Genomic DNA, 24,220 nt, shown 5'->3' with positions numbered 1-24,220 from the left:
CTCCAAAATGCGAGTTCTCCTTATGTCTTCTCCAAATGACGCTGTCCAAAATTTCCTCGGCCTCCCTAACAGCTAGGTTAGGACAGCGTATAGGATTGCTGTCATCCCTTCTTACCTAGGGCACCTAACCCTCCTTGACTATGTGTGTGAGTCTTCTTTAGATTAGCGTTCCTTCCTTGATTGTGGCTAGGTGTCATGGCCTCTTTAGGACAACGTTTAGATCTATCCTCCATAGCTGCATTGAGAGCTAGATCATCCTCCTTAGACTGCGGCTAGGTCATCCACTTTAGAACTGTGTTTAGGGCTTCCTCCTTAGGACTGCATTTAGGGCGTCTACTCCTAGATTTCTCTTCCATTAAAACCCAAGACAAGTGGAGATAAATCAAGAGACAAGTGTGTGTGAAATGACTCTCAAGTCATCTCCTTTTATACTAAAACGTTGAGCACATGTGGGTGTTATTTAGTCACTGGCCGACCTTGATGAATTGTCTTATAACACAAATAAATTCATAACTCCATGAATACTTATCGGAATTGGATGCTCTTGATTCTTTAGATCAATCCTACATCTCTTGATGAGAGGGATCCAAGAAAAATACCAGCTGCCATAAATAAGATGACCCACATGGAGTTTGGCCCTAGTTGCCAATTTTAACACTCCCTCTCAACTAGGGAGAACTCCATCCACTGATCCATATGTCCGACTATACTATCTCTGCCATCAGTGGCCTGCACTGCTCTGCTCTGTTGAACCATGAAGAAGAAGAATTGATCGAGAATGTCTCATACCATTCTCTACTGACCCGAAGTCAGTGTTATTGATCCCAGATCAATATCACAAGAGGGTGTCTCAAACCACTCATATTGATCCCAGATCAGTTCCATTGATCCCAGATCAATGGAGTTCATCCTAGCATAGGGAGTACGGTAGATAAAATGATGCGTCCATCGATAATACTACTATGATGCCTAACCCCATTTCCCTGCTCATTGATTAGATGAGAGGTACTTCCCATGAGTCCCAAACTACATGGGTATGATGCCTCGACAGGAGAACTAATCATCCTGTCACCAAGTCACCATGGGGTATCACAGGGGAAGGTTGAACCTTTCACCCTATACACAGTGCACCATTAGGGGAGGGTGAGTTGCCCTATGGTCGCTTGTTGCTCCAAGCAGTACCCCAAGTCCCCCGGAGCTCGCAGAGCTCAATGCATGCATCATGCGGGACCTTTATAAGAAGGTCCCTCAACGACTCCAAGTTGTTTAGGAAAGTCACAAATTTGACCTTTCCCTTGGGGCTTTGACAGAATGTCTGCAACCAGTACATCAGTCTCAATGCGATAGAGCCTCCTCGCTCATCGACGTACCATATCCCAGATAAGGTAGTATTTGATATCTATACGCTGGAGTAATCATAGAATACGAGATTCCTTAACAATCGAATCCCCCCTTGGTTGACATAGAGGATCTCGATGGTATCCATCATGTGTATAAACAACTCGCTGAAGAGCTTCCACAACCAGGGAGCTTCACATGAGATCATACTCGTAGCTATGTATTTGGTCTCAGCAGTGCTTATAGCAACCGACTTCTGCGTCCTGCTCATCCAGGATATCGAACAAAACCCAAAGAGATCCAACGCTTGGAAGTACTCTTGAAATCCTCCACACTACCTGCCCAGTCAACATTTGAATAATCATTCAGCTTCACATTTCCGGCAGTGTATCTCAATCCATGAGAGATTGTGCCCTAAAGATATCTAAGAAGATTCTTGGCACCAATCCAGTGAGGTTCAACCATATATGAGCTCATCATACTAACTGCAAATCATATGTCTAGACGGAAATTCACCAAGAACATCAATGCGAATGAGTTTATGAGACTCAGAGGCATTTCCCAAATCTGGTCCTGCATCACTACCATATAACTTCTGAAAGTTAAGATCCTCGAGGTAGTCATGGGCTTGCAGTTTACCATTCCACATCCGGAATCCAACTCCCTCTTACTTTTGCAAATGAAAGGGTCTGCACCTGTTAGAAATAGGTCGTCCTTAGAAGGTGCTAGTATGAGAGGTCTATCATCCACAACCTTCAAGCAAAGGTTTGGATCAGCTTCACTCTTAGTGAATCTCAACTTCATCTGATAGCTATCAATCCTCTCATACTATGCCGGGGTGTTTTGCTTCAAGCCATAGAGGGCTTTCTTCCACCTGCATACATGAGATTCCCGATCATGAATCTCAAATCCCTCAGGTTGTTCCAAACCTGTGGACCTGCTACATGACGGGAATGGTCCCCTTGTAAGATTTTCCTTCGGTACATCTCAGACATGTACCTTCATGCTCTTCTTGAATTCAGGCATCCCAGTCACCATCTGACTCACATCGTGTAGGGTCCTATAATAAGTAGACCTCTGGTGCTATAGATGAGATGTGTCAACTGACATGGTCCCCAATGGACCATCCTACAACTTGATACAAATTGCCAACCCTGAACCCATGAGTAAAAGCATTTTTTGAAAATTCTATTTTCAAACACGTACCTTTCCGTTGATGAATGCCACCCTGAAACCTTTGACTTCCATTGCCGAAATGGACACCAGGTTCTTCTTGCGATCAGGTACATAAAAGAGATTCTGTAAATGAATTGAGTACCCTAATTCAATTGAGGGGTAATATTTCCTACACCCTTTTCAGGATAAGTGGCATCGGCTCCAAGTGTAATCTCATGATTGTTTCCATCTCTACCAAATTAGAGAGAGACCCCTTCTATATGTTGAAGTGCTTTGGAGCACTACAATCAATAATCCAGATTCCTAAAGAATTGAAGGAGAAGGCCAATATAGGATAGCGCTTCTTTATCTTATCAAAAACAACATTTGATTCTTCATAACTGGGGTTCCTTGCTTTCTCTGAAGAGTCAGCCGTTTCCTTGATGACCTGCATTACATGTCATTCCTCTGATCATTGAAGATGTCCCTAGAATGATTGTTATCATCATCAAGTGATGTGCCCCTACCTCGGACACTCCTTCGCATAATGGCCGAACTTATTACAACCTAGGCATTTGCCTTTCCTTCCACCCTTAGATCCGGACTTCCCAATACAATGATCTTTTAGGTAGGTCATCGAAAGCTTCCGTTGCGCCATTCTGATAATATTCTCTGCTTCGATTTCATCCTCGTTGAATTTGAAGAGGGATGAGGAATCCACTGATCCTTTTGTCCTTTCCCAATTGTCTTCGGTGATTGCTCTTTCACTCTTTCTTGGGCATTGTCTTCACCTCAGCTTTGATCCCATGTTAATTTTAGGTATGTTCTATGCTTAGAGCAATTTATTTAAATTTTCTCAGTTAGCTCAATATCTTTTCCAGATTAGCAATCACATCAACATTAAAGTAAACTGCAGATAGAACATAAACATAAATCGCTAAGGACAAGCCAAGACAAGAGGACACAAGATGTGGCGCTAGCCAAGGACAAACCCTAATGTGGGGAAACCCTTGATCAATTCTTCTTACATGTTCTTCAATAGTTCAGCACAGAGAGAGAGAGAGATAGTGCATTTACAACAGAAGTCAACACATTGACTTATCTAGATAAGAGCATAGATCATCTCTAACAAGATGATACATGAGATCAGTTGAAGACATGTTGTTTCAACTGATTCTCCAAGGTGACTCCATCACTTATCATTGTGTTGCATCTCGTCATCATGCTTCACCTATCATTGTGCTGCATCTCGTCATCATGCTTCACCTCATTGTGCAGCACCATGCTGCACGTGCTTGCTGTCCCATTGTGCCATTGCTGCACAATGTCATGGCTGTCCCGTTGTGCCACTGTTGCACTATGTCATGGCTGTCCCATTGTGCCACTACTGCACAATGTCATGGCTGTCCCGTTGTGCCACTGCTGCACTATGTCATGGCTGTCCCATTGTGCCACTGCTGCACAATGTCATGGTTGTCCCATTGTGCCACTGCTGCACAATGTCATGTTGTCCCATTGTGCTTTGCCATACCATAGCAGCACCATGAATTTGCTGCACTAAATACCCATGTACCATACCACTATGTACAACCACCAATTTGGCTCCCACAGTCTGCCCAACAATCTGGTTCAAACTGATCCTCATCTAGGATCCAACACCTACAAGAGATGTCATAGACAACATGCCTTAGCTCACTGTATTGAGGTCTGATATGTTTGCAACAAACTGGTTAGGGCTTCCTAACAATCCTTGTTAGACCCCTCCAATCAGCTCCTAAGGCCTCCTACAATTGCGGTCTTCCCTTCTAAGCTTGTTGCTCCAACACGCTATCCTTAAGGCTAATTCCTAGCCCCAAGACTCTCCAACTAGCCCTCTGATTACTTCAGAACAGGCCTCGGTCTCTTGCTGTAGCAGTCGCTGCCCTAGATCACAGGAAGACAACCCTCAAACTCGTCACAAGTAGCCTAGATCTCCCTTACACAACTCAACCCTCTTGCTTGGTTGTGTAGCCCTCAAAACAGTGATGAAAAGGCTAGAGATCTAGCCTTTTTTCCGTCGCTAAGGTGCCTACTAACCTGCGAACCCTAAAACTTGTCACAAGTAGCCCATATCTCCCTTACACAACTCAACCCTCTTGCTTGGTTGTGTAGCCCTCAAAACAATCATGAAAGGCTACAGATCTAGCCTTTTCTCCGCGCTGAGGTGCCTACTAACCTGCAGACTGAACATAAGATCTCCTCTCCAAAATGCGATTTCTCCTTATGTCTTCTCCAAATCACGCTGTCTAGAATTTCCTCGGCCTCCCTAACAACCAGGTTAGGACATCGTAGATGATTATTGTGTCATCCCTTATTACCTAGGGCACCTAACACTCCTTGATTGTGTGTGTGAGTCTTCTTTAGATTAGCGTAGATAGATCCTTCCTTGACTGCGGCTAGGTGTCATGGCCTCTTTAGGACAACGTTTAGATCTCTCCTCCATAGCTGCGTTGAGAGCTAGATCATCCTCCTTAGGACTGCGGCTAGGGCATCCACTTTAGAACTGTGTTTAGGGCTTCCTCCTTAGGACTGTGTCTAGGGCTTCTACTCCTAGATTTCTCTTCCATTAAAATCCAAGACAAGTGGAGAGAAATCAAGAGAGAAGTGTGTGTGAACTGTGAAATGACTCTCAAGTCATCTCCTTTTATACTAAAACATTGAGCACATGTGGGTGTTATTTAGTTGCTGGCCGACCTTGACAAATTGTCTTATAACACAAATAAATTCATAACTCCATGAATACTTATAGGAATCAGATGATCTTTTGATCAATCCTACACCTCTCGATGAGGGGGATCCAAGAAAAATATCAGCTGCCATAAATCAGATGACCCACATGGAGTTTGGCCCTAGTTTGCAATTTTGACAATACTAAATTTCAAGAATTCAAAGCTAAAGTAGAGAACCTTACAGAAAGAAGAATCAAGATATTAAGATTCGATAATGGAGGAGAATATACATCCAACGAAATCATAGCTTTCTTTAAGGAGTCTGGGATTAAGAGGGAGCTGATAGTCCCATATAATCCCAAACAAAATGGAGTTGCAAAATGAAAGAATCGATCCATTGAAGAAAGTGTGTTAAAATTGGCAACTAAGGTGAAATTCCACCTTGGGACAACTCATTTGGAGATGATGATTGCATTAAATTCCTCTTTTTGAGAGGAAAAAAATTGATATAAAGATCATCTCAATTGGACAAGCAAAAGTGTGCTTTTGAATTTATGCCCACATATGTGCAAATTGTTTAGGCCAGCCTCATCATCATTTTGGCTCGTGAAGCCAAATGGATGACACTTCATCCTCAACGACTTGTATAAATACAAGTACCCTCTCACCTCATTTGGCATCTTCATCACTCACACATTCTCTCCTTCTCTCATTGGTTTGTACTACATTGGGCATTCTTCTCTCTTACACGTATGGATCAAGAAGGATGAATTTCAGAAGCAAAATTACAAGGCTGAAATTTCAGAGTTGACTACAGTTTGACCAAAGTTGACCAGTGTTGACTTTGACCTTCCAAGGAGAATTGACTTCGATATTTTGGGTGATTATCTGTTTGGGTAGGCTAGATTTCTAGGCACAAAAATCGAGGGAATCTGGGAAGTTTGACCAACGTTGACTTTAGGGTTGACTGCAGTTTGACCACAAAAAATACAATAGTTTTCTCTCTCCTTTGACCAAGGTTGATTGCACTGTTTTTCATTGACTTTGACCTTATGGTTAGGCTGAGTTTGACTGGGGAAGACCGCTTTGTTTTGAGGACATTCTATTGCTTCTTTAACCAGCATTGACTTTCGGGTTAACCCTGTTGACTGCTGCAGAAAATCACTGATTTTGAGTGGGCTGTTTTGACTTGAATTTAGCTAGTCGATTTTGACTATTGTACTCTCTCTCTGTGCTGAACATTTTGATATAATAATAAGAAGAATTGATCAAATGGTTTCCCCACATTGGGGCTTTTCCCTAGCATCCGCCAAATTTGGTGTCCTCTTGTCTTGACTAGTCTTCTGTAGTTTTTTTCATGTTCTATCTACTTTTACTATCAATGTGATTATTGTGATTGCTATTGTAAATTGGAAATAGCTATTGGGCTGCTAAAGAGCATATAACATACCATTGTTAACTAAAATTAACATGGTATCAGAGCCTAGGTGAAAACAAAGCCAAAGCAAGAGAGAGAAAAGAAATCACTAAGAGAGAGCTGTTAGACAAGAATATTGGTCTAGCTTCAATGGCGACTACATCTTACTTCAAATTTAAGGATAAGCTCAAGGACAAATCTGACTATCATGCATGGAAGATGACTTTGGACTTGACTTTGGAAGAGCATGATGCAATGGACTATGTAAAGGGAAGAATGGTGGAGCCTCCTTCAAATGCACCTGCTACTGTAAAAAAAAGTACAAGAAAGGTGAGGTCAAAGCTAAGAGAATTATCATAGACTCCATTCAAAAGCATTTGGTTGCCTATATTTCTGATTTGGAAACATTTAAGGAGATGTATGACAAGTTGGTTGGGATGTTCAAAATGAACAATGCAAATCAAATCCTCTTTCTCAAGAACAAGTTGAAGGACATCAAAATGGACAAAGGGGAGTCTATCCAATCCTACTTCATGAGGATCACACAAATCAAGAATGACCTTCTATCTATTGGAGAAGTTGTTGCTGACAGGGAGCTCACTCTCATTGCACTTGGAGGTCTTACAAGAGCATGGGATGTGTTTAACACCACCATCCTCAACAATGACAAGATTCCTGGTTTCGATGAATTATTGGCTAGATGCACTCAAGAAGAAACAAGAATGATGGAGATAGACAAGCCTTCAAATGGAAATGATCCTACTAGTTTCTACGCTCATGCTAAGAGGAAGAACAATGCTGGTCCAAGGAAACAAGGTCAAGGATCCAAGCCATGATTCAAAGAAGGAAGAAAAGGAAGGTGCTACAATTGCAATAGGTTGGGCCACTATGCTAGAGAGTGTCCTCACAAGAAGGATACTTCAAGGGATGATGATAATAACAACCACAACAATTACAAAGGCAATGGCAATCAAAGGAACATCAAGTTCAATAATAAAGGAAAGAGGAATGCTCCTTCCGCTCGATATGGAAATGGTCGACCTCCCAAAAGATCAAGAAATTCTAGATATGATGAAAGTAATGTTGTAGAAAAACAAAATTAATTTTATCTTATTTTTGCTTTATCTACTACCTCTCCTCTGGATGCGTTGGATAATTGGTTGATTGATAGTTTAGCCTCAAGGCACTTCACTAGGTACAAAGAGGCCCTTTCAAATTTGATTGAAAGAGGACTAATTTGGAGATCATACTTGGAGATAATGCCACCTATCCTGTAAAAGGCATAGGTACTGTCACTCTTCACTTGAATCAATGTCAAACCATTCATCTAAGCCTTTATCTTCCATTGTAGAAATAGACCCCATTCATTGATGGAAAGGTACGTATTTGGCAAAGGAACCCTAAAAATGCATTTACTCTTGGATTTAGGGTTGAAGGTCTCTGTCAAGTTGGAGGAAGTCCTTTGGGAGCCATGACGTGCGATACTTCTCTTCAATTTGAATTATGGCACCGAAGATTTGCTCACCTTCATTACAAAGCCTCACTTGGGAAGGAAGATGGTCACAAGTATGCCCGAGTTCAACATGGATCATGACGAAATTTGTCAGGGTTGTGTAGCTGGAAAAATTAGAAGGGGACCATTTCCTTCAAGTGAAAGTCAAATTACTGATATTCTTCAATTACTCCATCCTGATCTATTTGGTATGTTTCCCATAACATCATTGGGATGATACTAATACTATGCAATTTTTGTGGATGGTTTTTTTCGCAAGACATGGATCTATTCCTTGAATAAAAAGGATGAAGTGTTCAAATGGTTTCGTTTCTTCAAAGCCTTGGTGGAAAATAAAACAGGGAAGAAGATCCAAATATTAAGGACCGATAATGGAACCAAATATGAATCAAATGAATTTAATGACTTTTGTAGAGAGGCTAGCATTAAGAGGGAGACAATCATTCCATATATTCTTGAGCAAAATTGAGTTGCTGAAAGGAAGAATCAAACAATCATGGAAGCCACACATGCCATGCTCCATGATCAAGGCCTATTGAAGTTCTTATGGGAAGAAGCTACCAACACTGCCGTATATGTTCAAAATAGGAGCCCACATCAAGCATTGGATTTCAAGACACCTGAAGAAGTTTTCACTGGTAAGAAACTTGATGTTTCTCATTTTGGAATATTTGGTTGTCCTGTATATTTTCATTTGCCTAAAGAGAAAAGAAACAAGTTAGAAGCATCTGAGAAGAAAGGTACATTTGTGGGCTACAGTGAAAATTCAAAGGCATATAGAATCTATGTGCTTGGTTAGAGAGAAGTGGAAATAAGCCATGATGTCACTTTCGATGCAGATTCTGCCCTTGGGAAAGCCAGAGATCTCCCTATCCGAATGAAGGACAATGATGATGCTATAGAAAAGCAAGATGAGCCTTCGTCAGATGAGCCTATTCCCGATGTTGAAGGACCGATGGATCCCATTGATCCACCTAGTGATCCCTCTACCTCAAGAAAAAGACCTTTGTGGCTTGAAGACACTCTCCAAGATGTTGAAAAGCATATTGCTCCAAGAGGGACATTTCGTGAAAGTAAGAAGCCGAACAGGTATCAAGGGTACTTTGCTGCTATGAGTACTATTGTTCAATTTGAGCCATGTACGTTCGAAGAAGCCGTGAAACACGAAGTACGGAGGGATGCGATGAATGAAGAGTATGGATCAATCATGAAGAATGATGTCTAGGTGTGTTTCCTAGACCCAAGGACAAGTCTATGGTCACTTCTAAATGGCTTTACAAAATCAAACATGGAGCTGATGGCTGTGCTGAAAAATACAAGGCAAGGTTCGTTGCTCGAGGCTTTTCTTAAAAGGAAGGAGTGGACTATGACAAGATATTTGCACCAGTTGGTTGATATACCACTATCTGATTGATTATTGCTCTTGCTACCTCTCAGGATTGGAGCCTACACCAAATGGATGTTAAGACTTCTTTATTGCATGGCTTGCTTAAGGAAGAAGTCTACTTGGAACAACCTTCGGGGTTCGAAGTACAAGATTGAAGGACACATGTGCAGGTTCAAGAAAGCCCTCTATGGGTTGAAGCAAGCCCTCAGGGCTTGGTATGAGAGGATTGATAGCTATCTTATGAAGCTGGGGTTTACAAAGAGCGAAGCTAATCCTAACCTATATATCAAGGTTGAAAATGATATGCCTCTTATTCTGGTCCTTTGTGTAGATGATCTCTTTCTGACATGTGTGGACCCTCTCATTTATCCATGTAAGAGGGAGTTGGCTTCCGAGTTCGGGATGAAGGACCCAGGTTTGATGCACTACTTCCTAGGCCTGGAGGTTTGGCAAAAACCAGGTGAGATTTTCCTTTCTCAAGGAAAATACATTGTGAAGCTACTCTAGAGGTGTGGGATGGTGGATTGTAAGTCTATGTCTACTCCGATGGAAATCAACTTCAAGAAGCTATGTGGTAGTGTTGTTGGCCATGAATTGGAAAGCCCTTTCGAATATAGACAACTTGTGGGGGCACTGATGTTCTTGGTAAACTCCTGTCGTGACATATGCTTCACTGTGAATACGTGGAGTCAATTAATGGTTGAGCCTCATCACATACATTGGATTGTTGCCAAGAGTCTCTTGAGATATCTCTGTGGCACAATCAACTATGGTTTGAGATACACTGCCGGAATTTGAGGCTACATGGATATTATGATGCTGACTGGGCTAGTAGTGTGGTGGATCGTAAGAGCACGTCTAGATGTTGCTTCTCGTTAGGGTTTGCTTCAATTTATTGGATGAGCAGGAAGCAGAAATCGGTTGCTCTAAGCATCGCTGAGGCTGAATACATTGCAGCTAGTATGGCCTATTGTGAAGCTGTTTGGTTGAGGAAGCTCTTCAGTGAGCTATTTGAGCATGTGCTGCATACCACCATGATCTTCTGCGACAACAAGAGTGGGATTCGCTTGTCATACTATCTCATGTTCCACGACCGCTCCAAGCACATTGATATCAGGTACCACTTTATCTGGGATTATGGTACAACAGGAAGCAATAAGGCTCCAACACATCATAACTGATGAGAAGGTCGCAGATATCCTCACGAAACCCTTGGGGAAGTTCAAATTCTTAACCTTCTGAGAAAGACTTGGAGTCGTGGAAAGACCCTCCTATGAGGGTCCCGCTTGAGTTGGACACTGAGCTCTGGGAGCTCGCGGGGGCTTGGGGTACTTCTTGGAGTTATGAGCGACCATAGGTTGAGTGGCTCACCTTCCCCTGTTGGTGCGCTATGTACAGGGTTAGTGGTTCACCTTCTCCTGTGATACCCCATGATGACATGTGTGTAGGGTGAGTGGTTCACCTTCCCCTACAAGACACATGTATGTAGGGTGAGTGGTTCACCTTCCCCTATGATTGACATATGCATAAGATGAGTGGTTCACCTTCTCCTATGGCATATGAGCAGGATGAGTGGTTCACCTTCTCTTGCTGGTACCCCAACATACATCCTACCCATGTAGTCCGTAACTCATGGAAAGTACCTCTCATCTGGCCAATGAGTTGGGAAATGTGGATAGGGACCATAGCACTACCGATGGATGCATCATGTACTGTCGTACTCCCTATGTCTAGGATGCATGGTGTTCAACAACTTGATCTGGGATCAATTGAGGTTCTACCTCTGGACTGACTTTTGTTAGTGGAGAGTGGTAAGGTCTTGTGACTCACTCTCGATCAATTCTTCTTCATTATTACATCATGGTTCAACAGAGCAGAGATGAGATGAGATACAAATATGGTTCGTGTCGACAGGATGACATGTTGGATGGATTGGCAGGTGGAATTCTGCCTAGTTGAGAGGGAGTGTTAAAATTGGCAACTAGGGCCAAATTCCACCTTGGGACAACTCATTTGATGGAGATGATGATTGCATTAAATTCCTTTTTTCGAGATGACCAAAATTGATATAAAGATCATCTAATTTGGACAAGCAGAAGTGTGATTTTGAATTTATGCCCACATATGTGCAAATTGTTCAGGTCAGGGTCATGATCATGTAGGTTCATGAAGCCAAATGGATGTGACACATCACCCTCAACGACTTGTATAAATACAAGTACCCTCTCACCTCATTTGGCATCCTCATCACACACACATTCTCTCTCCTTCTCTCATTGGTTCATACTAAATTGGGCATTCTTCTCTCTCAAATGTGTGGATGAAGAAGGATGAATTTCAAAAGCAAAATTACAAGGCCAAAGTTCAGAGTTGACTGCAGTTTGATCGAAGTTGACCAATGTTGACTTTGACTCTCCAAGGAGAATTTGACTTCGAAATTTTGGGTGATTATCTATTTGGCGAGGCCACATTTTTGGGCACAAAAATCGAGGGAATTTGGGCAGTTTGACCAACTTTGACTTTAGGGTCGACTACAGTTTGATCGGAAAAAGTTACAATAGTTTTCTCTCTCCTTTGACCGAGTTTGACTGGACTGTTTTGGGCAGACTTTGACCTTTTGATCAGGCCAAGTTTCACTGGGGAAGACCGAGCTGTTTTGAGGACATTCTATTGCTGCTTTGACCAACGTTGACTTTTTGGTTAAGCCTGTTGACTGCTGCAGAAAATCACAGATTTTGACGGGGTTGTTTTGACTTGAGTTTAGCAAGTCAATTTTGACTATTGTATTATCTTTCTCCACTGAAAATTTTGATATAATAATAAGAAGAATTGATCAAAGGGTTTCCCCACATTGGGGTTTTTCTCTGGCATCCGCCAAATCTGGTGTCCTCTTGTCTTGGCTTGTCTTTTGCATTTTGTTTCATGTTCTATTTGCTTTTATTGTCAATGTGATTATTGTGATTGTTATTGTTATTGGAAATTGTTATTGGGTTGCTAAAGAATATTGAAGTAAATTGTGCTAAGCATAGAACATACCATTGTTAACTAAAATTAACAAAGTGTAAAAGCAATGTTACATGATCAAGATTTACCAAATTTTTTGTGGGGTGAAGCTACAAAGACAATTGTATACATACAAAATCGAAGTCCCCAGAGTTCTCTAGATAAAAAGTCTTCGAAGAGGTGTTGAATGGGAAAAAACCAACTGTAGATCATTTCCAAATTTTTAGTTGTCCTGTCTATATACATATACCTAAGGACAAAAGAAAGAAGTTGGATCCATCTGGCATGAAGGGAACATTTGTGGGCTACAATAACTCTTCTAAGGCCTATAGGATCTACATAAAGGAAGGACACCGAATAGAAGTCAGTCGAGATGTGATATTTGACGAAAGTATTGCATTCAAGAAATCAAAGGATCTCCTTATGGACTTTGATGATGAAGAATTTCTGGTAGCCGAAGAAGAAGTTACCAGGGAATAAGAATCAAACCATGAAGATGAAGGTCCTTGTGAACCAATACAATCTGTGGTAATTTTTGAAACTAGAAAAATACCTAATTGGTTGAAGTCTATACTTCTAGATGCAGAGGGTCGTGGAGCAGCCCAAGGTACATTGAGGGAAAGAAAGAATCCCAAATGATATTCTGGGTATGAAACCTACATGACAAAACTAATTGAAGCAGAGCCATCCACTTTTGAAGAAGCTGTTAGTCACCAAGAATGGAAGGATGCCATGAATGAAGAATATCAATCTATAATGAAGAATGGAATTTAGGAGATCATACCTAGGCCCGAAGACAAATCTGTGGTAACTTCCAAGTGGCTCTACAAGATCAAACATGCAATAGATGGAAGTATTGATAAATATAAGGCAAGATTGTGGCTAGGGGCTTCTCTCAACAAGAAGGCAGCGATTATGAAGAGACAGTTTCTCCAACAACAAGGTATACAACTATTCGTTCGTTGGTCTCTTTGGTAGCATTGATGGGATGGAACATCCACAAAATGGATGTCAAGATTATATTCCTAAATGGCACAATTGTTGAGGAAATCTATATAGAGCAACCCTTGGGATTTGAAGTCAAAGACAGAAAGGCATATGTTTGCAGATTGAAGAAGGCATTATACAACCTCAAGCTAGCACCAAGGGCATGGTATGCGAGGATGGATGCATACCCACATTGATTAAGCTTCTCAAAGAGTTATGCTGATCCAAACCTTTATAGTAAGGTTGTGAATGGAGAGCCAATAATAATTCTTCTGTATGTAGATGATCTTCTCTTGACAGGTGTGGAAGGTCGAATTGAAGAATGTAAGAAGCAACTAGCAACAAACTTTGACTTGAAGAATCTAGGGTTGATGCACTACTATTCGGGACTAGAAGTTTGGCAAGGACGTGATGAGATCTATCTAGGTCAAGGAAAGTATGTGATCAAGATGTTGGAGAGGCTTGACATGATGGATTGCAAACTAAGGACAACCCTGATGATCACAAACTTGAAAATACAAAGGAGTTCTGAATCAAGCCTTGTGGATCCTTCCAGGTATAGGCAATTGATTGGCTCGCTGATGTACTTGGTGAATACTCGACTAGACATATGTTTTGCAGTAAATATTCTCAGTCAATTCCAAGTGGAGCTGAAACATGATCATTGGATAGCAACTAAACATATACTGAGATATCTGCAAGAAACCATCCACCGCTGCCTAAAATATGATTGGAGGAATGATGTCTACTTGATTGGATATACAAATTCCGATTGGGGAGGTAGTGAACAACATGGAAGAAGCACTATAGGAGGATGTTTTTGTTTGGGATCCTCCATGATCTCATGGATGAGTAGAAAGCAAGATACGGTTGTTTTGAGTAGTTGACGCTGAGTACATTGTAGCATGTGAAGTAAGCAGAGAAGTTGTTTGGTTAAGGAAGTTGTTATTGGACCTATTTGAAGGACCAATGGACCCTACAGTGATACATTGTGATAACACTAGCTTTATCCGATTGTCTGAAGACCCAATATTTAATGGAAAGACAAAGCATATCAACAAGTATCACTACATTCAGAAGGTAGTACAAGATGGTGTGTTGTAGCTACAGTGTATCTCCAGCAATGAGCAGGTAGCTGACATATTGACAAAATATCTTCGTAATAAGAATCTTGTATACCTGAGAGACAATCTTGGTTTGGTTGATGTATCCTCCCTAATTGAAAGGGAGAGATAGGTACACCATTCTTGTCTTCACTTGGGAAGACAAAATAGAGGACTGGGTAAACATCTGGCATCCGATACTCTTTGAGGACGTGGTAGGGAATCCAAGATAAGAATTATTGTGGACCGAGATTCTTTGAGGACTAGCTATCCAAGATAAGAATAGTTCAAAGAAGGTCATACTCTGTGAACACCCAGGTGGGGTATGTACCTTGAGAGACAATGATGATGGTGTCTATAAATCATTGGTCTCGCGAGGATTTTGCTCTGATCTTGTGGAGAGATAGAGTTGTTAGTCAAGGCTTTGCTATATGAAATGTTGGTTGATATGATGCTAAATAGATGGGTTACCAAGCCAACTCTTCTTATGAGATCTCTTTAGGTTGAGAATGTCCATGTACCATTTATGAATACCTCCCTAGTTAAAAGGGAGTGTTGAAAAATGTGTAACTAGGTTTGGTCTTCATAAATATGAAATGAACTTTTGACTCTTGTAAATTGTAAAATCAAAGAAAATTATTATTATTATTATTGGAGCATGGGTTTCATGCTCAAGGTCTTTTATTTTATAGGTCAAGCACCCATTGAGTTCTTCTAGGGTTGGTCCTAGGTCAAGAAGTCAAAAGAGTCACTATAATAAGTTGAAAACCCCATCGGCCACATTTTAAGTTGTAAAGGAATTTATTTTTGTCCTTAGAAGTGTCAAAATACCCTTCAAGGCCAAGTCGGCTTGGCAGCTGGCAAGTTGGCCTAATTTGAGGAGCAACATCCACCTTGAGAAGCCTATATAAAGGAGGAAACTCGACCTCCTTGGATCACATTCATCACTCAGTCATTCAAGCAGAGGAGGAAGAAGAAGAAGGCACCAAAGAAGGAAGAGGTCAAAGAAGACTTGTCTTTGGGCTATTTCTCTCTCACATGTGCGAATGAAGGCTAGGGTTTGTGTATTGATCTAGGGTTTTCTTCTACAGGTTCGATCTTGAAGAAGGAAAGGAAAGAAGGTCAAGGGAAGGTGAGAAGAAGCCATTCTCAAGCTCTAGAAGGAAGAGAAATCCAAGCGAAGGTCTAAGGAAGCCTTGGGAGGCTAAAATAAGCTCACACGTGTGGCAGTAGCAACTGCAGGAGGGGCGGAAATTTCAGGTCTGCAATAAAGGCATAAATTCTACTATTGAGGGTCGAAGTTGTGCTACTGGAAGAGATTTGACTGGGTTTGACTTGAACAAGGAAAGCACATCATCCAGAAGGGTTGGACTTGGTCTTGGAGGGTATTGGTCTTGGTCTAGAGGTCTTGGAATTCGTCAATTGAAGAATCTATAAGGAAGAGAAGAGATTTGCGTGTTTTCCTCTCAAGTGGAGAGGTTTTGGCCCTGGTTTGCAGCCTATATTTTATGTTCTTGTTCTTTTTGTTTTTGGTAGCTGTTTGATGATATACAAACATAATAATAAGTAAAGAAGCTAATAAGAAAGAAAAAGTAAAAAGACATCACAAGCAGTTATCAAGAAAAGAGAAATCACTCTAATCATTGCCCTCTAGTAGATTTCTCAACTCAAGGTGCCCTACATTACCCTCAAACGAGAAGGGGTGACAAGGCACAAATAGTTCAAGTGTTGTGGATCCATGGTGATGTACAGGCCCTCCCTTGTCATCTCAAGGATGACCATCATCATCTATTCTCTGGAATAAGTGATGCCCATCAAACAGTATCGATGTCAGTCTAGGGTCACCAATAAAATCTACTAAAGGCTTTTTCTTGACTCATGAAGAAAGTGAAGACTTAGAATTTAGGTGCTCTCAATTAGAGAAGAAAGTGAATGAAATGGATGGGTTCACTAGGCAGATCATCAATATCTCCAACACCAAGCTTCATGGGCTTAGCGTTTTAGCATCTTGAGTACCTTGAGGTGTCAAGCATCATTTGAAGTCATGAAATAGCCCAACACTCTACTCTGGGTAGGAAACACTCCATCATTAAAGCCAATCTCTCTCTCTCTCTCTACAATGTATAGTATGACCTTCGTTGCTCTGTTGAGGAGGTGGGGCAAGAAACTGAGAACCATCATAGTGGACGATACTTAATGTTAGGGGTACATTTAATACTTCATAGAAAGGCCACCTTCAAATATCTTGCTAGAGCAAGTCTCATATAAGTGTTCCCTATATTATGTAAGAGATGGCTAGATGGATAACCCTATTAGGTGTTTCCAACCCCCATGGAGAAGTGATAGGTCCCAGGGAAACTCTTCAATACATAGGTTCATGTGAAAATGGTGGTAATGGAGTGGGAATGACTTCAAGGCAAGGTGCCATAGCCAAGTGACCAGCTAATGGTAATTCAACATCCCTAGTGTATAGATATAAGGAGGGAGCAATCATGGAGGCATGAGTTACCCATTTTTTTGGCTTGCGCTTTTCACCCTTCTGATGTGCTTTTTACTTCTTTATGATAATGCTTTGATATGGTGCATAGCTTAGGAGCCCAAACTTGCATTTGAAAGATTTAATGTTTATTACCCCTTAATGATGAGAATTTATTGCTCATCAGGGTCGAGACAATACAAGGGTTCCTTTTTATGGATGGAGCATTAAGTGCTCTAGGAATTGGGTGATCACTAATGAGGGGGGTAGAGCTCATGTTAGGCTTTTGTCCACATGCTAAATTTTGTCCCAACCATCATTTGTGTTCTATCTTTTTTTTTCATTGTGGTGTTCTTTGCTTTTATCTTTCTTTTCGCTGTGTCATCCTCTAGGGAAAAGTTTTTTGGCCCACACTCAAGGATGAGGATGAGAGGGTGCCAATTCCCATAACCAATGACCACAAGCCTGAAGAATGGATATGGAATAGAGGGAATGGTGGAAAGTGGTAAGTATGGAATATCATGGGCATGCTAGTTCAATCAAAGCTTCGGAGGAGGTTCCACTAGGATAGAGTGAAAGACTAACCTCCCAGGTGAAGTGAGGGAACAAGACTACAGTGAAAGATCGGTCAATCATTTGGTTCACCCCTTGATTCATATTAGTATGCCCCGAAACATTAATAAAAGCACATGATTACAAAATGGTTAAAGTATCTTTCGATGGGTGATGTAAGGACCTTCGGTTGTGGTTACGACAGACGCCGGGCGGGCATCGTGCACGAAAGCGAGTCCGGCGCGCGGACGGGCGCGTGGGTGCGCGAGCGGACGAAGTACGACGGAGCTGCGGTAGGACTTGCGACGTTAGTAAAACACACCAAAAATTGGCTAAGTGTCATTCACACTTGAGCGTACACGAAATGAGGGTGCACAAAGGTTTATACGCATTCACGTGGAGCATAAGGTATACCCAAAGCCGACGCCATAAAGATGTAACGTGAGGGCTTCATGATGTCATTTTAGATGTCGGCCCAAAAGTATATGATAAAGTATGGTGCGTATATATATATGAGGTGGCTGCACCTCATTTCATCACCAATCATTCGCACTTCTAAATCAGCGAAAGGGGTAAAAGGGCTGCGCAGGGGTAAAAGGAGAATACACATGTCTTATGTGTAGCTCTTCCCTTATGTGGAGATGGAATTTTGACCCAGGTTGAGAAGTGGAGTTTGTGCAGGCAATTGTGTGCAGGATTTGGCAAGGTGAATTAAGAGGCTCGGGAGAGTGTTTCACTTTGTGCAAAGGTGCACATAATTTGTAAGAAGGCTGTTCTATGCCTTGATGTAAAAATATTCTAAGTGTTGGCTTGAAGTTTGTCAAGCATCACTTGCATTTGTACAATTGAAGTAAAGCTGTTATAATATATATTGCTGGGCAGACTTTCTGGGAGTTGCCCCTCCCTTTGTACTTGTTTATTGTTGATGTTCTCGGTTTATTGTACATGGTTAATGATTGAGAATGATCTTCTTTAAAGTATGAAGGATAACTCTTTACTTGGTTGCAAGAAAACATAAGTTAAAGTAAGTTTGTGTTGGAGTAGGCGTAGCCCATAAACGTTAGTATTGTTAAAAAGAAAGCGTTCGGTGGTGCCGCACCTCGCTACAAGCGGTTGGAAGATCACCGCAGGTGTAGGGGCGTGACAGTTGGTATCAGAGCTCGGTTGGAGCTGGTGAGCAAAGGTTGCTCGTGACAGTGACAAGGGTACTTGCAGGTGAAGGAGACCGTTTCACACGAAGTGAGACAAGGGCCGGTTCAGGTTGCAGGTGAAGATGTCTATCTTGCAGAAATTGGGTTATACATCCTTCAAAGAATTCGGAAGGAGTCTACTTGAAGAGTCAGAAAGAGTAACACAAAGATTTGTAGAATGTGGCAAAAGGATGTTTGAAACAAGGGAAGCTCTTCGTGCCTTGGTTAAGGAAGGGGTTCCTGATATGGGGGAAGCTCTTCGACTTGCAAAGGAAGGAGAATTGATTGAAGCAGAATTCAAGGAGCTCGAGATAAGACAGAAGGAAGTGAGGCATCTCATAGCCTTGAAGAGGGAGGCTGAAGCTAAGAAAGAACTTCTTCAACCCGGTTGGGCAATGGAGCAAGGTGAAGTTGCAGATTGTGCCAACAAGGAAGAGGAAGCCGTGATAGAGGAAGATGCTGCAGACTTGAACATGATGGAGGATAAACTTGAGGCTGATCAAGTTGAACCAGGATCGTACAGTTTATCAACATGTATGGATGAGGTCACTCACATGGAGGAGCCTCATGATGATGAAGTAAGTGATGATACTTGTGTTTCATTTGGGCATTTGGGAGATGGACCGTGTGCAGGAAAGGGCAAAGCCAGTTTGCCAATGCTAGGGAGGATCTCACCATGGTTGACTATGATGGAACCTTGTATGGAGAAGCAAGGATTGTCAAACATTGCAGGGCTTGTTGGGGCTACTTGTGACCTTGTGATGGAAGGTGCAAGAACCCGAGACAAGGGTGGAACTTGATGATCGTTGCGGAGGATTGGGTCATGCTTTAGCCACTTTGGCTAAGTGCCCGGCATGACTCATGGACAGATTGAGGAGGGCACACACTTGTGATGTTTTGGGTGGGCTTCTCATGGCCGAGACCAAGAGATAGTCTTGATGGACACTTTGGTGGAGGAGCTATGATGAAGAGACTCATGACATGATGACACGATGGTGAGATGGTTGAGTGACCGAGTTCACTAAACCGAAGTTTGAAGACTTGGATGAGATGGCCAGATGTTGTGATGTGTCTACTTGGTTGGACTACATGGGCAACTTAGTCATGGACATCAGGTTGGGGACTTGAAGACATGGAGCATGGCAGAGACCTATGCAAGGACATTGTGTGGAAGCACTTGTAGAGATGTCAAGGGACATCCAAGGAGGAGTGCTAGGGCAGGAATGTTATGCAGGAGGACTTGCTAGTGTGACATGGGAACTTGAGGATGGCACATTGCAGATGATGAAGAAGACTTCATGGACCTGAATGGAGCACATCAAGAGTTGATAAGATTGATGACTATGAGGCTGTATTGGGGATGGAGTTTATGAAGCAGTTTGATGCTATGATTGTACCGCATTTGAAGAAGCTCTACATTTACGATGGAAGGGAAGATGTACCTATTGGTGTGCCTACCATTGGTGCAACAAGGCCTCATTGTAAAGTGGGAGCGATGCAAATGGAGGATAAGGAAAAGGAGAACAAGCGATTGTCCACTGTTGAGGCAAAGCTTGTGGAACAATCATTGGTCATTAGATCACTCTCAGATAGCATCTTGGACTTAACAAGAAGGCTAGAGTTGGTGGAGGATGATGATGATGATGAGGTATATGTGAGGCCGGATGTCCAGAAGGAAGATCGGGTTGCTTATCTACAAAGGATGGAGATTGAGGATCCTGATAGATGGATTGAATTGATTAGTGAGGAGGAGCCTTTAGGCTCTGCTCCCTCTACATCTTCTTAGATGAATAAGAAGGTGGGCTCATTGTTAGCTGCTCATGGCAGTGAGCCCTCAAGCACATGGAGCAGGTATGATTGATGGTGGCACATTGCAGATGATGAAGAGGACTTCATGGACCTGAATGGGGCACATCGAGAGTCGGTTTGATGAGATGATCTCTTCAATTTGGAGGAGACACACACATGGACAACATGTTGCAGATGAGATGGATGGAGTTTCCATGGACCTGAGCATGGATTATAGACATCATGGATGATGGTATGTTGTCGAGGACGACAACGATTTCAGGTGGAGGAGAATGTAAGGACCTCCGGTTGTGGTTACGACGGGCGCTGGGCGGGCATCGTGCACGAAAGCGAGTCGGGCGCGCGGACGGGCGCGCGAGCGGACGAAGTACAACGGAGCTGCGGTAGGACTTGCGACGAAACCTGCGACGTTAGTAAAACACACCAAAAATTGGCTAAGTGTCATTCACACTTGAGCGTACACGAAATGAGGGTGCACAAAGGTTTATACGCATTCACGTGGAGCATAAGGTATACCCAAAGCCGACACCATAAAGATGTAACGTGAGGGCTTCATGATGTCATTTTAGATGTCGGCCCAAAAGTATATGCTAAAGTATGGTGCGTATATATATGAGGTGGCTGCACCTCATTTCATCATCAATCATTCGCACTTCTAAATCAGCGAAAGGGGTAAAAGGGCTGCGCAGGGGTAAAAGGAGAATACACATGTCTTATGTGTAGTTCTTCCCTTGTGTGGAGATGGAATTTTGACCCGCGTTGAGAAGTGGAGTTTGTGCAGGCAATTGTGTGCAGGATTTGGCAAGGTGAATTAAGAGGCTCGGGAGAGTGTTTCACTTTGTGCAAAGGTGCACATAATTTGTAAGAAGGCTGTTCTATGCCTTGATGTAAAAATATTCTAAGTGTTGGCTTGAAGTTTGTCAAGCATCACTTGCATTTGTACAATTGAAGTATAGCTGTTATAATATATATTGCTGGGCAGACTTTCTGGGAGTTGCCCCTCCCTTTGTACTTGTTTATTGTTGATGTTCTCGGTTTATTGTACATGGTTAATGATTGCGAATGATCTTCTTTAAAGTATGAAGGATAACTCTTTACTTGGTTGCAAGAAAACATAAGTTAAAGTAAGTTTGTGTTGGAGTAGGCATAGCCCATAAACGTTAGTATTGTTAAAAAGAAAGCGTTCGGTGGTGCCGCACCTCGCTACAAGCGGTTGGAAGATCACCGCAGGTGTAGGGGCGTGACAGGTGACCTACCTTCCTTCAAGAAGGAACGTCCCATGAGAGAGAGTAATCTGATGGGAGCAATATGTGGAGGCTCTATGGCATCATGTCATGTGCTGATCAATATGGCAGCTGGCTGGCTGGCTGTCCAAGGAAGAGGAAAATTTCTCCTATAGGTTACCCGCCTTTTGGTGGGTAACAGGGAAGGCAACTTGCTCTAAATGTGTACACCTGAACTTCCTATATGTGCTCCTACAACAGGTTCACCATTTCTTTCTCTAAAGAAAGAAAAAATCATATCTTTGTTAGTGCTACACTTCACATAAGCATAATCTTGAACGAATTCCCCTAATGATTCCCTATTAATGGTTGGAGGCTTTTGAATACTCTCTTGGTTACATTTTTTATTTAATGCATTTTTAGTACAGGTTGTTTTCTGCAGTTCCTTTCCATTGCTCAATCTTGTACTAGTTAATCCTTGAAAGAATTGAGTTCATATTTCCTTTCGAATTGTCCAGGATGTTGATTACAGCAACCCGACATTAGATAGGGTTTCTGTCAGGTATTGTGCAAAACTCTTGCATTTCTTGATTTATTGATACGTTACCTGAAATGAGGTAGCCTTTTTTGATAAGACCTGCGCAAAACTCTTGCAATTATTGATGCATTATGGGAACAGAAACATATCTGATCCATTTTTTAAGTTGTACACTTGTGTAGAGTGCCATGGCACCCTCGTGGCAGGGGCTAGGGGATATTTAACATTAATAATTATTGCAAAGGGACACAGGTACTTCTTGTTTGCGTTGATTATATTGATGTGCGCCATACATTGTCTTTGGTTCCTCCAGAAGGGGCAAACCAGCTTTTGCATTGGGAACTGGGAACCAAACTGTTCATTTCTGGTGCAGGCATAGATGTTCCTTGCATGCTTGTCTCAATTCACCTAACTGTTTTTTTTTTTTGTTCTTTTCATTAAAGACGGGCTACAGATAAAGGTTGGGGAACTCTATGAAGGTTTCTGTTACAAATTGTTGTAAACAATTTACCTATTTCAGTTAATGAGCTTTCATATGCCATCTGACCTATATCCTCTTTTACAGTCATTAGTATATTTGATATCATTCTTGTGATAAAAAGTTTTATTCCCATGGTGATTGTTTTGCACTAATTTGCAGTAACAGTTGTTTTTATGGGGTGTCTTTAAGCATGTATTTAACTGGTCCTCTTACCGTTTTGAGCTGTCAATATACTCAATTTCTTCAAACTCGAAATCAGCAATGTTTTACTTTGTTCTTCCTGTGTACTTGCTTGCTACAATATTATGCGGGACAGTATTTGGCTATTGTGTACTGCACGTCGTAAATGTCATGGTTTGGTTTTTTGCTGACCAGTTGGGGCACTGAATCTCATAGTTGTTATTGCAGGTTCTGCACCCTTCCTTTGGAAGCTTAGTGTCTAACAAGATTCGGATTTTGCATAAAGGTACTCCCGAGTATGAACAAGCTGAATTATTGAAACAGAACTTTTTGGACTGGAGGAGGTGCCTCAAAAAAATACACAACAGATTAGGTGAAGAGGAAAGTGAAATAGAAAGAGAATAAGTCAAGGATTACACACCTACCGGTTATATGATGGCATTCAAGATGCCAACTGTTTTAACAATATTGGTAAATGTATATCTTTGATCATGGCAACCTGAGGATGACGTTAGTGTTCATTACTGTACGGAGCTACAAGTTATAACATAAAACAAAATATATTTGTATCTTTTTGGTTTGATGCTGCTAAACATCTTTTATAGGATTGAACAAATGGTGCGGCAACAGTTGGGCTTATCTGTCCGATGCATGTAATTTCTCCAGATTTTGATGTAACATTTGCTGCTCTCTGGCTATTAATTCAAAATGAGATAGCTAAGACAGCGCGATACATGAATAACAGTTGTATTGGTATTGGTGCATGCACAGCTATGCCACAGTAGTGTAGGTCTGCATAATAACTTAAACTTGCACAGCTATGCCACATTTTCAAGATGATAATTCCCACATCTACAATACAGTGTAAACGTTGTACATCTGTTTCAATAATACGGGTAATGTTATTGGAACGAGATCTCAAATATGATCAGAGTGTCAAGCCAGCGAAATTTGTTATTATAATGCTGTTTTGCTGCTTACCAGTTTTGTTTGAAAACCAGTGTCATTAGGCATAGCATTGTGCAACGCGTTTATCTTACAGGTGTTACTTATCATTGAATTTTTTGGAATAAATTCATGATAATTGAAAGAAATACATGAAGAAGCAAACATAATGAATGTGAGACCAAGATTAAAATATTGCAAACAGAAATCATGTT

At 41.7% G+C, this 24,220-nt stretch overlaps 1 protein-coding gene across 2 annotated transcripts in view; it reads left to right on the top strand.

Moving 5' to 3' along the window:
* LOC149184029 (uncharacterized) overlaps window positions 1-23,992 on the top strand; it is a 233,088-nt gene extending 209,096 nt beyond the window's left edge. Inside the window, exon 4 of one of the 2 annotated variants that reach the window (XM_089418825.1) lies at window positions 23,347-23,992. In XM_089418825.1, the coding sequence (XP_089274951.1) occupies window positions 23,347-23,379 (33 nt within the window). In that variant the 3' untranslated portion in view covers window positions 23,380-23,992. Of the gene's footprint in view, window positions 1-23,288 lie in introns of both variants that reach the window. The other variant, XM_089418824.1, reaches the window with a different exon arrangement.
* Window positions 23,993-24,220: the final 228 nt, after the last annotated feature.

This window comes from Pinus tabuliformis, chromosome 3_2, assembly GCF_031772625.1.
Source record: "Pinus tabuliformis cultivar Carrire ecotype Pingquan chromosome 3_2, CPIR1, whole genome shotgun sequence".
NCBI classification, from domain to species: Eukaryota; Viridiplantae; Streptophyta; class Pinopsida; order Pinales; family Pinaceae; genus Pinus; species Pinus tabuliformis.
This window is presented reverse-complemented; position numbering and strand designations above follow the sequence as displayed.